Below are 14397 nucleotides of genomic sequence, written 5' to 3'. Positions count from 1 at the left end.
TCATTGCCTTGACAATGGATCAAACAGAACATGGAACCCTGGTATCCAGGCACCCACTTCACTGACCAAGCCATCCGAGCTCATTTGGTTGGAGAAACTGGAGTGAGAAGGATGTTCTCCTGTGGTTGCAAACAATGCCGAGCCTCAGGCTCCCAGGAATCTCAGGGGGGCCAACTAGCCCTTTTGTGGATGCACTGGGTGAGGCTTCATCTTAGACGCCAGAGCCTCTGGCGATTGTCGCAGAGGAGCTCAAGAATAACAGTAAGTAGCACAGGGCAGGTGAGCCCAGCAGGCCCTCTAGTCTAATCCCTGATGAATGGCCCAGGACTCCTATTCTGACTCTGTATGTGTGTGTGTGTGTGTGTGTGTGTGTGTGTGTGTGTGTGTGTGTGTTTGTACTGATAGGAACTGTCCCATTGTGCTTTGACTCTAGTGTATTGGCACAAGTCATTTTTCTGTTTGTCACCATTTCCATTTTGAACCCACCATTCTTGGTCCCAACCCAGGGTGAAAATGATGAGAACACGGAGGAGCCCTTCAGGGTACAGAGCCTTGAACCTTATAGGCAGGACCAGCTTAGGAATGAGCTCCTGCCTGTCATTTGTGGGAGAAACCTACATTTCAGCAGCAACATGGGGTTAATCTCCTGGGATTTCATCCCCACCCAGCAGGTGCTGGATCTCTATTTCCCAAGGTAAGCACCAGACCACCAAGCCCAAGTGTGTAGCCCCCTCATGCCTGGGTTCTGGGGCTGCCATGTACCTCTCAGGGACCCAAAGGTTTGTGATACCTAATGAGATAGAGGACCACACTCATAGTGGAATGTCAGCCCCGAATGGGACGAGTCCTGGAGGTGCCTGCCACAGCCTTGCAAGGGGAGTGAACTTCCCCTCTCAGGCAGAGAAACCATTCTGACTCCAGCTGATCCACAGAGGTCCGTGGAGCAGTCACCACACACTGGGCACCACAGCTCAATGGTGTGCACTGAGCTCATTCCCAGGTGGACTCAGCAAGGCCAGGTGGTCTTTCTGCTGTGATGTTGGCTTTGTGAAGAACGTAGATCTGTGCCAGAGGCGTCTCAAAACTCGGGCCTTGGAAAAGCACTTTTGGGTTAATAAAGACATGTTAGTTTCCATAGTGGGACAGAGCATCCTAGCTGGGACATAGCTGGACAGGGGCTTTGGACATGGCAGCTCCCACACCCAGAGATATGTGGGAATCAGCAGTTTGGGCTCATTCACTGATGAACATGGAGAAAGCACCCACTGTGTGAAGACACGTTTCCAGTCACGTGTTTCATAATTCAGTGAAAAATGGGGTGCAAATGACTGCCATTGTGTCCCTTTTCATGGGGGTCAGCCTCAAACCACAGGTGCCATGAGTACATATCCTACATGTGACTGCATCCCTGACTCCATGGGGTATAACTGCACGTTGTCCTCTTCAGTGACTATGGTGGACCCTTGGACCAACTTCAACATGGAATGGGCTTGGGGTCAAGAGGGTGGGCTCCTGTTTCTAGAGTAGGGACCTGCAAGGTGATTTGACTTGGGAAGGCTGAGGAAAGACTGCTCTCCCCAATTCAGTTTTCTGCCTGCAGTGTAAGGTGTGGGGCTTCAACAGTAGGAGGGGTAAGGCAGGGAGTTGTAGGTAGTCATGGTCCTCTGGGGAAGGCCCTGGGATAATGGATCCCCTACTCTACACCTCCCTGTCCTCCCTCAGGGCCACAGAGATGTGGTCTGCACTCATGGGAAAAGAGAGGTCCACCGCTACTCAGGGGGACTCAGTGAGAGCTCACAGAGAATGAGGTAGCATTGCAGCCCTCGCCAGGGGAGGAGGTGTCTCTTGAGCCCTGAGAAGAGTGGGCAGGAGGACAGACACTCCTGGAAGGTGCATTCCAGGTTGGAGAGCAGGTAGCCAAGAGGAAGAAGAGTGTCGGGCCTGCCCAGAGGAGGGGAAAGCTGGTCATACCATGAATCTAACGCTCCTTCGTTGAAGGTTCTTTGCCTAGTGACCTGTCCTGTCCCTGCCTGTACAGCCACTGTGTCTTTCCTGAGGTGGACTGGTGTGTTCAGAACCAGGGACGGTTCAGGAGGGTAGGGTCAGAGGTTTGCTCTGGAGGCCATGGCGAAGGCAAGGCCAGGGTTTTGCTGACTCCACACCTGCCTCCCCACAGTGCCTCACCTTCCTTCCTGGGGACCTGGGTGAACTTCCACACCGAGGCTTCCCATCAGCCTCCAGGCTCTCTGAGTCTGCAGCAGCTGCTGCCATATGTGTGGCTCCTCCTGAGTGGCTTTAACTTGGAGCACCAAGCACACCACCTGCTGGCCCCTACTGAAGATGGCATATCAAGCCAGGCAGAGCCTGAGAGCCAGGCGGACTGTGGTGAGTACCTAAGGGTATATGAGGAAAGTTCTGACTGTTGTTCCACTGCAGGGAGTCTGTATGCCTGGTGTTGGGTTGGAAATTAGGATAAGCCTTTGTCCATTCAGGAAGTGACCCTAGTCTGCATAGAGGTCCTGTGTGGGCTAAGGGTCTGAGTTCTTCCTGGCAGCAGGGGTATTGTCTGTCTGTGTGAAGGTCAGGGCAAGGCAGTCATGTTGGCATCTTTTCTCCTCTAGCTACAAGCTCAGTTCCTGTCACGGCTCCTAAGCCAACCCCAGAGCCAGAGCCTTCTCCCAGGGAAGGGGCAGAGCCGGAGTCCAGGACATCAGGGGTCTCCACTCAGTACTCCCCACGGCCCAAATATACCAATCCGATGAGAGGCAGGTGCGTCATTCGCATCTACCTGGAAAATGAAAGGACAACACAGTATAGGAGCATCCTGGTGAGTCTTCGAGCAGGGGAGTCTCCTGGGAGCCCACAGTGGGGAAGACCGAGTCCATAGCAAACACTTTGGACTAGGCCTGTCTTCTTGAACTGGAGCTTCTGGAAGGTCAGGAAGGAGAGCAGAAAGTGAGGAAGAGGGAGGCGGGAGAGCAGCAACATGCCAGGTCTGGGTGCGAGTGGGCCTGCGTGTTTGGGGGTGTGCAGGTCAGAAGTGCAGGAGTGAGTGCTGGGTTCAGAGGAGGTCAGAGAAATATCAAGGGTACAGGCCATCCTCTACTGACCTTGGTATTGAGGAGGAGTATATTGAACCGTGGTATTGAGGAGGAGTATATTGAAGCAGAGGAGTTGGCAGTCATTTTCTTGTGTGTGGGAGGGGATATGTTGCTGGTTGAAGGGAAGGGAGCCATTGTAGAATGATTAGGGTGGGTAGGTGTGGGTCACAGACAACTGGGGGCCTTGGAGGGGCCCATTAGTGTCCTAGTTTGCATGTATGTGAATAGAGATTTAGCGGGTCTCTCTGCAGGATCTTCCTGGGTGTGGAGTATCCATCATGAGACTCTGGTGACCACCTCCAGGGGAGCCATGTTGAACCACTGCACCTGCTGGGTCCAAAACTCCTGACACCCCAGCAAGCACTGAAACTCTCGAGCCCAGCAGCTTCCATGCCTATCATTAAAGAGTCCGTGTGTGTGTTGTGCCTGGGTGTCAAGACCAAAGCACCTAGGTTTTGTGCCTTGTCCACACAAAAATGCAGCTGCATCCCAGACCAGAGCAGGGATATGGAAGTCCACTGGACCATTCCTCCCATCTGTGGGGACTAGAGTGTGCCTTTTGGTCCTTATTCCCTTGTCCCTGTAGGGCATAGCAGGTTGAAGCAAACTCTTGTACCAAGATTGGACTAGAGGCTCATAGGAAGACCCCACATGTTCACATGAAGGCCTCAGGTAGCAGGGTATCAAGATGGTGCCCTTGTGTTGAGAGCTCTCTTGTCTCTGATTGTCCTTGAGCACTGTCCTCTGGGTAGCTACTCCCAAATTCCCTCTCTGATGAGCTTTCTTCAACCCTGCTCAGGTGACCTCCCAGGACAGGACTCCAGTCGTAATCCGCAAGGCCTTAGATGTACACTTGCTCCAGCAGAAGGATCCAAAAAACTATGAGCTTCTGCATATTGTCGAGAACCATCAGAGTAAGTGGAACCATCAGAGGGTAGGGAGCAGTGAGTCACAGTGGGCTCACGATAACTGGGAGACAAAACACAGTGTGCGTTGGCCCAATGCCCAGGAAGAGTATGGTGGGACTTGTGCACAAAACAAAGTGTAATGATGGGGCATAAATCTGCAGGTTCTTCATGTTCCCCAGGGGCTGTGGACCTGCCTATCGTGTTCTTTCCTTGGCCTGAGGAGGCATTGCAAAGCTATTATCCACAAAGGGCCAAGAAGAGAGGCTTCTTTGTCTTGTGTCAAAGAAGACAGACAACCACAGGGTTCCTACTTTGGCAGCCTTTCCTGACCTAGATGAGTACATGAGAAAAGCAGTTCAATGAAGAATCATTTCTGGCTTCCAATCTTTTTATTCATTGCAAACTGAGTCCACTTAGGACCAGAGGCCATTTCTAGAGAGAAGTGTGTAGTAGAATAGAACCCTTCACAGCTTGTAGACTGTTCTTGGAGAGAGAGAGGGAGGGAGGGAGGGAGGGAGGGAGGGAGGGAGAGAGAGAGAGAGAGAGAGAGAGAGAGAGAGAGAGAGAGAGAGAGAGAGAGAGAGAAAGAAAGAAGAAGGAGAAGGAGGAGGAGGAGGAGGAGGAGGAGAAGGAGAAGGAGGAGTAGAAAAATGAAAATAAGTTGAAGGAGAAGACCATGAATAAGAAGTTCAAGATGACTATAAGAAGAAGCATGAGGAGAAGATGAAGAAGAACAAGAACAAGAAGGAGAAACACAAGGTGAACAAGAAGTATAACAATACATTGATTAAAAATGTGAATGAGAATTATACTCATGAGCAGGAAATGCAGTAGTGGGGAATTCAAGAGAAATATATTGCTCTGGATGGCACAGCCCTGCTGTGGACATCCTCCACCCATGCTCAACACACCTCCAAACCATACCCCTCCAATTAGTGTAGCCCTGTATGAGTGTATGAATCCACTGGCAAGGTGGAGGCACCCACCATCAAATGCTTTTCCCCAAACCCACCTGTGATCATTGCTGCAGTGGGGAGAAAACCTTCAACACATGAGTCTTTTGTGACCAATCCAGATACAAAGTCTAGCTATTTCTCTTTGTTGGGTCCAACGTGAACTAAGAGAGTCCTGGGTACAAGGGGCTATTTCCTTAAAAGGTGTTCCTGTACTGGACCTCCTGTGCATAGAGGGTCCTCAGGGAGGAATCAGTGGGGAGTCTTTGGTGGAACAGTAGCTGGATTCGGGGGCTCTCAGGTCTGTGTGTGAGACCTGAGCTGGCAGAGGCTCTCAGTTGTGGGGGATGTTGGGTAGTGTATTTTTTGAGTGTCACCTACCACGCCTCTGCCCCTGCCTCTCCAGAGCTGAGGGTCCCTGCTGATGCGAAAGTATATTACAGCCTGATTGGAGGAGTGCATTATAACTTTCTTCTTCGGGAAACAGATGCCAGCAAGTCGTTGAAGGTCAAGCCAAAGGAGGTAAACAGTCACCTTCTTCACTCTTTACTCCTGGTGCCACTCCACATCCTCCAAGGGGACAAGAACCTCAGGTTCTGGATGGATGTTGTAGAATGCCCACAGAGCCAACTGCCAGGCTGTGTGGGGTGCAGGTGCTGGGCTTTGCTGATGTTGTCATCCCCCACAGTTCTTGGAGCCTTCTGTGGCAGTGGCATCCAGGACCCCAGCAGCTGTGAGCAGCAGCTCTGCAGTGGCTGCAGGATCATTGCCCCAGGCCACCCAAAGCAATGAGTGCTGCATGAGAAAAGTCACCAGTAGCAGCTCCTCACTGCTTCACTCCAGCGAGCAGGTGGAAGACAACCGCTTTATTTATGTCCTCCTAGAGGGACAGAGCGAGAGAGAGTCAAAGCGCATCCTGGTAAGCCCGACAGTAGGGCTGCCTCCTGGGTGTCCACACAGTGGAAGGCAGGAGACACAGCCAACCCCGGGGCTGTGGTGGGAAATAAAGAAGAGAGAGGTCCATCTTAAGGGCTTGACCTGAGGAGGGAGAGCATCAGCATGCCCAGCTCCAGTGGTGAGTGGGTGTTGTAGTGTGGGTTTTGCAGGCCAGAAGTGCAGACGGAAGTTCTGTGGACAGATGAAGTCAGAGATATGTCCAGGGTGCAGGCTGCAGTGCCTAGAACTTGGTATTCTCAATGAGTGAGGTTGGAGCAGAGGAGGTGGCAGTGACTTGTCACATGTGTAGGAGGGGATGTGTTCCTTGTAGCAGGGAAGAGAACCTCCTTAGCATGACTAGGTGTGGGAATTTGGGGTCGGGATCACCTGGGGGGTCATGCCAAAGCTTCGGAATGTTAGCCTTTGCATGTATGTAAATGCGGAGCTAAAGGGGTTCTTGGCAGAATTTCTATGGATGTGCAGTAGACACGCTAATGCTGCAGGTGTCCAGCTGCAGAGAAGACACGTTCAGTGACTGCCAGTGCTGAGTCAAGTACATCATTACAACCAGACCCCCACCGAGCTTCCAGAGGCCAGGGCCTCTCAAGGCTATCATGAAGCACTCAAGTACACACTCTTGTATCTGAGTCTGTTTTGTGTAGTGGCAGTCAGGACCAAAATTTTCAGTGCGTCTGCCTCTTCCACGCACAAAGGCAGCCTGCACCCCAGAGCACACTTGGTGCACAGATCCCTGGCCCATTGCTCTCATCTCAGTGAGATGAGAGTGTGTCTGTGCATAGGCAGTTTGGTCCTTTGACCTGAGTGGAATGTGGCTCCCCAGGGGGAGGGGAGATGGCAGGTACAGGCAGATATTTGTACCAAGATTGTTCTAGTAGCACGTTGCAAGAACCCAGGGGTTATATGGAGGCTACACTCAGGTAGCAGGATAACAAGATTGTGCCCTTGTATATGTAGCTGAGATTTCTCCTGAATGTTTGACCACAAACATTCTTCTGGGTAGCTCCTCTAAAAGCCATTCTCTGATGACATTTATTCCACCCTGATCCAGGTGACCAGTGTGGATACAGTGAAGAGCCTCATCCGCAGGGCCTTGGACCAAAATTTGTTGCAGCATGAGGATGTGGACAACTTTGAGCTGCTGAGAATGATTCCTCTGCATGAGAGTAAGTAGGACAATCAGACAGTGGGGAGACATGATCCACAGTGGGCTCAGGATAACTCACAGCCAAGAGAAAGTGGGCCTTGGCCACAAAATACCAAAGTGTGGTGGGCCTGGTGCAGGAGACCAAGTGCAGTGATGGGCGTGTCCAATGTGGAGGTGCTCAATGAGGCCCAAGGGGGCTGCTGAACCTCCCTAAATGTGTTCTCCCCTGGACCTGGTCTGGCAATGTGAAGCTAATATCCATGAGGGCAAGGCAGAGAGAGGCTCAATCCATCATCAGTTTGGTTTATGGCTCACTGATAAGGATGCCTTCAAATGAAGAGGAGGAGAACATGGGTCCTGATTGGATCAGCATTGCTATGGACGGAAGCAGCACAGGTCCCAATCCATGGCCAGGATATGAGAAGTCCTGCCTACTCACAGGAATGTCAGGATTGCAGCAACTGGGAACAGGACTCAGTGAAGAGGAAGTCAAGGCTAGGGGACAGCCTGTTTGGGTTCTTTTGGGAACAATTCCACATTCTCTGTGCTTGGGTGCCCATCTCCTGAAGATATCAGAATGGCCAGGTTATTATTCCTTCCAGCAACAAAGAAGGGCTCTGAAGAACAGAGGCCACAATGCTGAGCTGTCCACAATGCCAGTGCTCTTTCCTTTCTTGTGAGCCAAACACTCCTAGCCTTCACCATCCCAGCCTGTCCACAATAGAACCCACCATCTGTAGGGCACGTAAGTGAGTTTTCCAATTTTCCCACACCACCTCATTTGGGTTGGCTCTGTCTCACACATGAGGAAGACTGAGGTGCAAGGAGCTGGGCAAGGGGCAGTGTCTGCGAATCTCAGGGACTTGGGAGGCAGTGCAGGGGGATGGGGATTTCCAAACAACCTCAGAAACTTAGGGAGACCCTGTACCCAAGTAAAAAGGCCTGGGAATGGTCTCAGTGCTTAATTGCCTCTGGTTTTATCCCTAGTACAAAAATAAGCCAGTCAATAAGGAATTACCAAACTGAGAATCTACGAAGATGATTTCAGAAACAGACTTTCAACCCAAGCATCAGTTGAGAGCAGGCTCCAGACCAGGGGAGGTTTGTGTGTAACAGACGTCAAAAGGGAGGACTACGGGGGGCCTGGAACCCACTAGGTGTGATGGCATCTATGCCTTATGGCAGGAGGGTGGCAGTGATGCTGGCCCTCTCCTAGATTTTGGAAACCTTGTTTTCATTGGGGAAACTTTATGGAGGTGGAATCTATTTTAGCAATCCTGGTCCAGATGAGGTGCGGACTTCCACAGGTAGAAGCCTATCCAGAATACGATGTCTGTTAGGAAGTCTTTCCTGTGACAATGACAAAGAAAGGAAGTCACTTGTCTTTGGTCTTGGTTTCACTCCTGGCCATTGATTGAGAACTGATTTCATCTTGGACTACTGAACAGAGGCTGCATCTGGGCAGAAGAGTGTGATAGATTTGAACTCCTCAGGATGCCCCACCATTGCCAGAGATATAAGGAGAAGGAGGAGGAGAAAGAGGACACAACTGAGTGGGGAGAGGATCACACGATGAAGAGCAGGAGGAAGAAGAAGAAAAAGAAGGAAGTGAACAGAAGGAAGGGTGGAGGGAGATACACAAGAAGAAGAACAAGAAGGAACCATGTAAGAACAAGAAAAAGACCCAGAAAGAACTACAAGAAGATGCAGGACAGAAAGAAGAGCCAGAAGTAGAACAAAAACCAGAATAAAAGTACCAAGCAGACAGCTCATGATGAGAAACAAGGGGAAGGAGAGCGAACCTAGAAAACAATAGAGTTCTCCAGGGCACCACCCTGCTGAAGTCCTCCCATGTCCATGCCCAACACACCTCTGATGGATACCACCTCCCCTCCACGTAGTCATCCATGAGTGGATTCATCCAGGGCAAGGGGATGAATTCGCCCACCATCCAACGCTTCCCTGAATGCCCATGTGTGAGCATGGCTGCCCTGGGGAGAAAGGCCTAAGCACAGGAGCCTTTGCCAATCCTGATGCAGAGCCTAGCAGTGTCCCTTTGGCAGATCCAACCTGCACTGAGAAGTTCTGGGCCCAAGGTGCTGTTTCCATTGCCTGGTGCTCTTTTGGTTTAGAATCCTGTACATCATCTTCTCCAGGGAAGAATCACTGAGGGAGTCTTTGGTGGCACTGTAGCTGGATAGGAGGGCTCTCAATTCTGGTGCAGGCTCGCCCTGGCGGAGACTCTCAGGGGTTGTGTGTGTTTTGTGGTAAAATCCTTGAGTGCCATCTAACAATTCTCTCCACTTTGCTCTGCAGAAATCAAGGCCCCTGACCACTCACCCATGTATCAGTCTAGGACCCCGCGGATAAAATATTTCATCGTGAGGAAACGCCGCGAGGTCAAGAGAAAGGAGGTAAACACCTACCTTATTCAAGCTGTACTTGTGTTGCCATTCCACTCCCACCTGGGGAAATAAGAAGCCTGAGCACCTGGACATATGTGCTAGAAGCCCATAGAGCCAACTGACAGGCTGGGGTGGCTTTCTGTTTCTGGGTTTGCTGATGTTCCATCCCCCACAGTTCTCAGAATCAACCTGCAAGTCCTCCAGGCCGCATTCCCACAAGCAGGTGGGAGACACCTGCTTAATTCGTGTCCACTTAGAAATACAAAGTCCAAAGTCGGCCAAGAAGGTCCTGGTAAGCCTGGGAGCAGGGGTGTCCCCTGGTGCTTACACCTGGGTGGGGAGCAGACACTGGTCCAATACCATGGACTACTCATGCCCTCTTGAATTTGGAGCTTCTGGATGATCAGGAGGATAGATGGGAATCAAGAAGGGAGAGGTCAGTGTGAAGGGCTGGAGCTGAGATGAGGGAGAGCAGAAGCTTGTCCACCACCATGTCTGAGGGAGTCTGTGTGTCAGGTGGCAGCATGCAGTCCAGAAGGGCAGAGGCAGGTATAGGTGACAGATGAGAACAGGCCAGGACCTAGATTGCAGGTTCCACTCTATGGGATGCTGACGTCTATGGAGGAGGACAGCAGTGTGAGGTTCTGCATGTTCCTTGAACAAGGAGCTGAGAGGGTCTCTCTGCAGAGTCAGTATGGATGTGGAACAAGCACACTAAATGTCCAGGTAACCCAATGACCACCCTTGCTGGATGAGGTGCCCTCCTACACCCCAGCCAGCACTGAGCCTCTGGAGGCCAGGAGCTCTCGTGGCTATGTTTCAGCACTCCTGTGTGTGGTCATGTTCCTGGGTCTGATTTGGGCCCTGGCAATCCAGACCAAAGCCTGTAGGTTTTGTGCCTAGGCCATTCCCAATGCCGCCTGCATCCTCGGGCTGACCTGGGATCTTGGAGGCTATTGTCCAATTCCTCTCAACTTGTGGGATGAGATTGCATCTGTATGCAGGTAGTGGGGTCCTTTCACTTGGAGAGAAGTGCAGCTGCACAAAGAGCAATGGCAGGTCCAGGAAGTTATGTACAAGGATTGGGCTAGTAGCCTATGGGAAGAGCCCACGCGATGAGCAGGAGGTCAGCCTCAGGTAGTAGGGTCATGGATGTTGCCCTTGTATTTAGAGTGGAGGTGCCTCCAGAATGCCCCTGCCCACTGTCCTTGAGTAGTCACTTCAAGGCCCATTTCCTGAAGGCCTGTCTCCCATGCTGCTCCAGGTGACCTGCCAAGATCGGGCTCCTGTCGTCATCCGCAGGGCCCTCGACCGACACTTGCTTACTCAGGAGAAGCCGGAGGATTATGAGCTGGGCCAAATCATCTCTCACCGTCAGAGTAAGTGGGACAATCAGATGACAGAGAGCAAGGGTCAGGATGTGGACTCAGGTCAACTCTTAGCACCAAAGTGTAGTCTCTGACCCCCAAGAACACTCCAATAGGTGTGTTGGGTTCGTGCACAAAGCCAACTGCACTTCTGCTGGTGGAAGGTCTCGAGGTCCAATGGTATACCCCAGTGGATATTGTGGCTCCCCACCAGGTGCCTCCCCTGTACATGAACAGGTATCCAAAGCTGACATCTTTGAGGAGTGAGGAGGAAAGCCTCTTTCCAGGAGCAGTATGCTTTCATGGTCTGGGATAGGAGTGGTTTCAGAGGAACATGGAATGCATGGGCTAAAGAGGGAACTGGCATTTTGTGGACTGAAGCAGTAGGATTGAAAGCCTTCTGTGTGACCAGAAAACCTCTGCCTTGGCAGAGCATTGCCAGGATTCTAGCAAGCAGTAACAGGATGAAATTGGGAAGAAAACACAGCCTGGGAGACAGCTTGAATCATCTGTCTTTGCATAAATTCCATGGTCTTCTGTACCTGAGTTCACTTGCCAAGGAGTGATCCCAATAGCCAGGTTATGATCCCTAACTAGAGTCAGATGAGGGCTTCCTGAGCACGTAGCCACAAAGCTCATCTGATAATAATGCCAGCACTTTTTCGTTGGTTGGTTGGTTGGTTTTTGTGAGCCAAACACCACAGCAGCCATTATCCCAGCCTATGTATGCTGAAGACCACCATCCCTATGAGTTCTAGAATCACTTGTCTCCTATCTTAACCTACTGTTAGGTTAGTAGAATCAATGGAAGAGGAAGTCTGTCTGGGGCCTTGGTAGCCTTAGAAATTCATAGCAGAGATCTTGACATCCAACCCAGAAGGGATGGAGAACAGGCTCTAGGTTAGAGGAGGGTGACAGGAAACACGTGTTCAGAGGAAGGAGAAGCGGGCTGTTGTATTCTCCCACTTGGGGTCATGGCACCACTGGACCATACACCATGTTGGAGGGAAGCATTCCCTTTGCTGGCCTTTGGAACCATTGTTCTCAATAGGGCAGCATTTGGAATGTGGCCTCCATTCTCAGAAGCCTGGTTCACATGGAGGTGGGCTCCACCAATGCAGAAGCATGGCTCTAATGTGGTATTTGTGCTGGTCAGCCTGTCCTCACTGTGGCCATACTTGAGGAATCCTAGGCCTTTTCTCTGGCTTTCACAACTTTCTCTTTGGTTGTGTACTGAGGCTGTCTATAAAGCTCTAGTGTGTGGCAGTGGAGAGCTTCTCAGCCCTTGCCAAACAGGCATAGACTGGGAGAGAGAGAACAAGGCTGGGAGAGAGGGAGAGAGAGAAAGATGGAGAAGGAGGACCTCTACTTGGAGAATGAGGATTCAGTGGAGCCTACAGGAACAAGGTATTATTGCCCAGGGCGCACTCCTGTTTAGGTCTTCCTCCAACCATGCTCAACCTTTCTTCCAGTCCCTCCCACCTCCCAGTAGTGTATTCATCTTGAATGAGAATTTTATGTTGACACCAGAGCACTCACCATCCAATGCTTCCCTCCAAACCCACTCATGAAGATGGCTCATGTGTGGACTGAATCTTCGGCACAGGAGCCTTTTGTGGGAGATTTCAGATGCAAACCCTAGTGGTGTACTTTGGCAGATGTAAGAGGACCTGGGATGTTCTGGAGTCCAAAGCTTTTGGTAGGAACCGACATTAGGTCTGTGGAAGTGCTCTGCCTAGTTCTTCCTCAGGGAGGACTGTGGAGGCTGTCTTGTTGGTATTGGTGCTGAATTGGAGAGCTCTCAGGTGTGTGGCTCTGGCCTTTTCTGGCACAGGCTCTCAGATGTTGGGGTGTCCCAGAGAGCACCTCCTGAGCCACCTTATTTTGTATACCCCTCTCTTTCCAGAGCTGAGGATTCCAGCGCAGGCCAACGTATTTTACGCAAAGAACCCTCACAGAAAACCCATCTTCGTGCTGAGGAAAAGGAGCCACCCCCAAAATAATGATGAGTGGATCCAGCCTCAACCTCCCTCTCGTCCTACAAAGAAGGCTCCAGCCCTCCTGAGGATGCTTGCAAAACCATTCTGCTGCTGTGTGCCTGGGCAGGGCTGAGGCAGCCCAGAAATATTTACATTGATAATTATTTTCTTCAAAGTTTGTATCTATAGTTTGCCATTGTCCTTGACCTTGTTTAGTAACACAGTTGTTACTCTATCCTGTATTTGTTGTTTCCATTAATATATTATTATTTTAAAATATATATGTTTTTGTTTCCTGATCTACTGTGATGATTTGAGTATACTAAATGTAGCAGTGATTCCTAAAGGACACATCCAAACCAACAGGAAGGAATGTTTCCTTGTATTAGCAAGAAGTTTGGTTTTTAGGAGTTTGGCAGATGGCATTATCTGAGTCAGTTTTCCAATGGGGGCAATGAAGTATCGGCTATCTTGGTACAATTACAAACAAAGACACACTAGAGCGCACACACACACACACACACACACACACACACACTAGAGCACACACACTGACTGAGCGATAGATACACAGATGGAGTTGGTCTCTTCTGAAATACTTTGGAGATGTGGTTCTGATTTCTCCCATTTTGGAGTATTTTCCATTGATAAGGTGTCTTGCAAATGAATCCCATGTCTGAAGAAGACATGCATGTGTACTTCACATGCCACTTTCTACATAACCAGAAGGTCATGTCATGTAATATTTTTCATGCAGCTGTGTTTTCACTGTGAACAATCCCATGAGGTCAGCTGTGGAATTTTCCACTGGTAGCATCACAATGGAGATCCACTCTTTGGATTTGGGGATATTTCTGATTTTCTTGATTCAGATTGGAAATATATATATATACACACATATACATATATGGTTTTTGATGAAAATTCTGCATTTGATGATAATGAATGCCATGCATCTAGGAATCTGTAGACTGCAGACAATGAATGGATGCCTACTGTTGTCTGGACTGGTCTGCAAAGTCCTGTAGCATCTGAGCATGTGTGAGGGCTGTACAGGTCTTGCCAAAAGTCCAGGTCTGATGATCCTGCACAAAGCTGAGCTAGTGGTCTCCAAAACAGCATAAGGGCCAAGGAGAAACACAGTTCCACACAGAAGTTGGGAAGCTACCTTATGAAGGTAATCATATGTATGGGATCCTCTTGCTAGGTCCCTTTTTCCATTGGGCCAGAACTGTTTTCTGAATGTGCTTGCTGAGAAGAGCTTGGAATTTTCTATCTGAAGCAGTTTATGCAAGCTGCTTCCACTTGCAGGAACAAAGTGTGTTCTCATTGACCACTTTGGGCTTTCCCTGGTTCAACTAGAGTGTGTCAGAAGCACTTGTAATGATTGGCATTCACGGTTTCACATTGAAGCCTCTGTGCCATCTGTCAACCACTGATGGCTGCAAGTGGGGAATGGAAGCCATTTGCTGCAAGCAGTTTCAACTTGCAAGACTAACTTTGTTGTAAGTAGGCACATGGTGTTTTCTTCTGTGTGAGCTAGAAGAAAGCAAAACTGCTTCTTACAGGTGACAGGCATGCTT

The 14397-nt window shown here is 50.2% G+C and overlaps 1 protein-coding gene across 1 annotated transcript; it reads left to right on the top strand.

Moving 5' to 3' along the window:
- The first annotated feature begins 1984 nt into the window (after positions 1–1984).
- LOC144366293 (uncharacterized) lies at positions 1985–13113 on the top strand. Its single transcript, XM_078020375.1, has 10 exons — positions 1985–2385; positions 2622–2827; positions 3901–4015; positions 5369–5484; positions 5651–5881; positions 6968–7082; positions 9380–9477; positions 9644–9760; positions 10733–10847; positions 12742–13113. Exons 2-10 carry the CDS (start codon positions 2759–2761, stop codon positions 12945–12947), a joined length of 1182 nt encoding a protein of 393 aa, XP_077876501.1. The 5' UTR covers positions 1985–2385; positions 2622–2758; the 3' UTR covers positions 12948–13113.
- The last annotated feature ends 1284 nt before the right edge of the window (positions 13114–14397 follow it).

Source organism: Ictidomys tridecemlineatus, chromosome 8 (genome assembly GCF_052094955.1).
Source record: "Ictidomys tridecemlineatus isolate mIctTri1 chromosome 8, mIctTri1.hap1, whole genome shotgun sequence".
Taxonomy (NCBI): domain Eukaryota; kingdom Metazoa; phylum Chordata; class Mammalia; order Rodentia; family Sciuridae; genus Ictidomys; species Ictidomys tridecemlineatus.
This window is presented reverse-complemented; position numbering and strand designations above follow the sequence as displayed.

Coding starts and splice junctions, on each gene's coding strand:
- LOC144366293 (XM_078020375.1), top strand. CDS start 2,759: ATGAGAGGCAGGTGCGTCATTCGCATCTACCTGGAAAATGAAAGGACA. Junction 4,016..5,368: donor TATTGTCGAGAACCATCAGA/GTAAGTGGAACC, acceptor CTGCCTCTCCAG/AGCTGAGGGTCCCTGCTGAT. Junction 5,485..5,650: donor TGAAGGTCAAGCCAAAGGAG/GTAAACAGTCAC, acceptor CATCCCCCACAG/TTCTTGGAGCCTTCTGTGGC.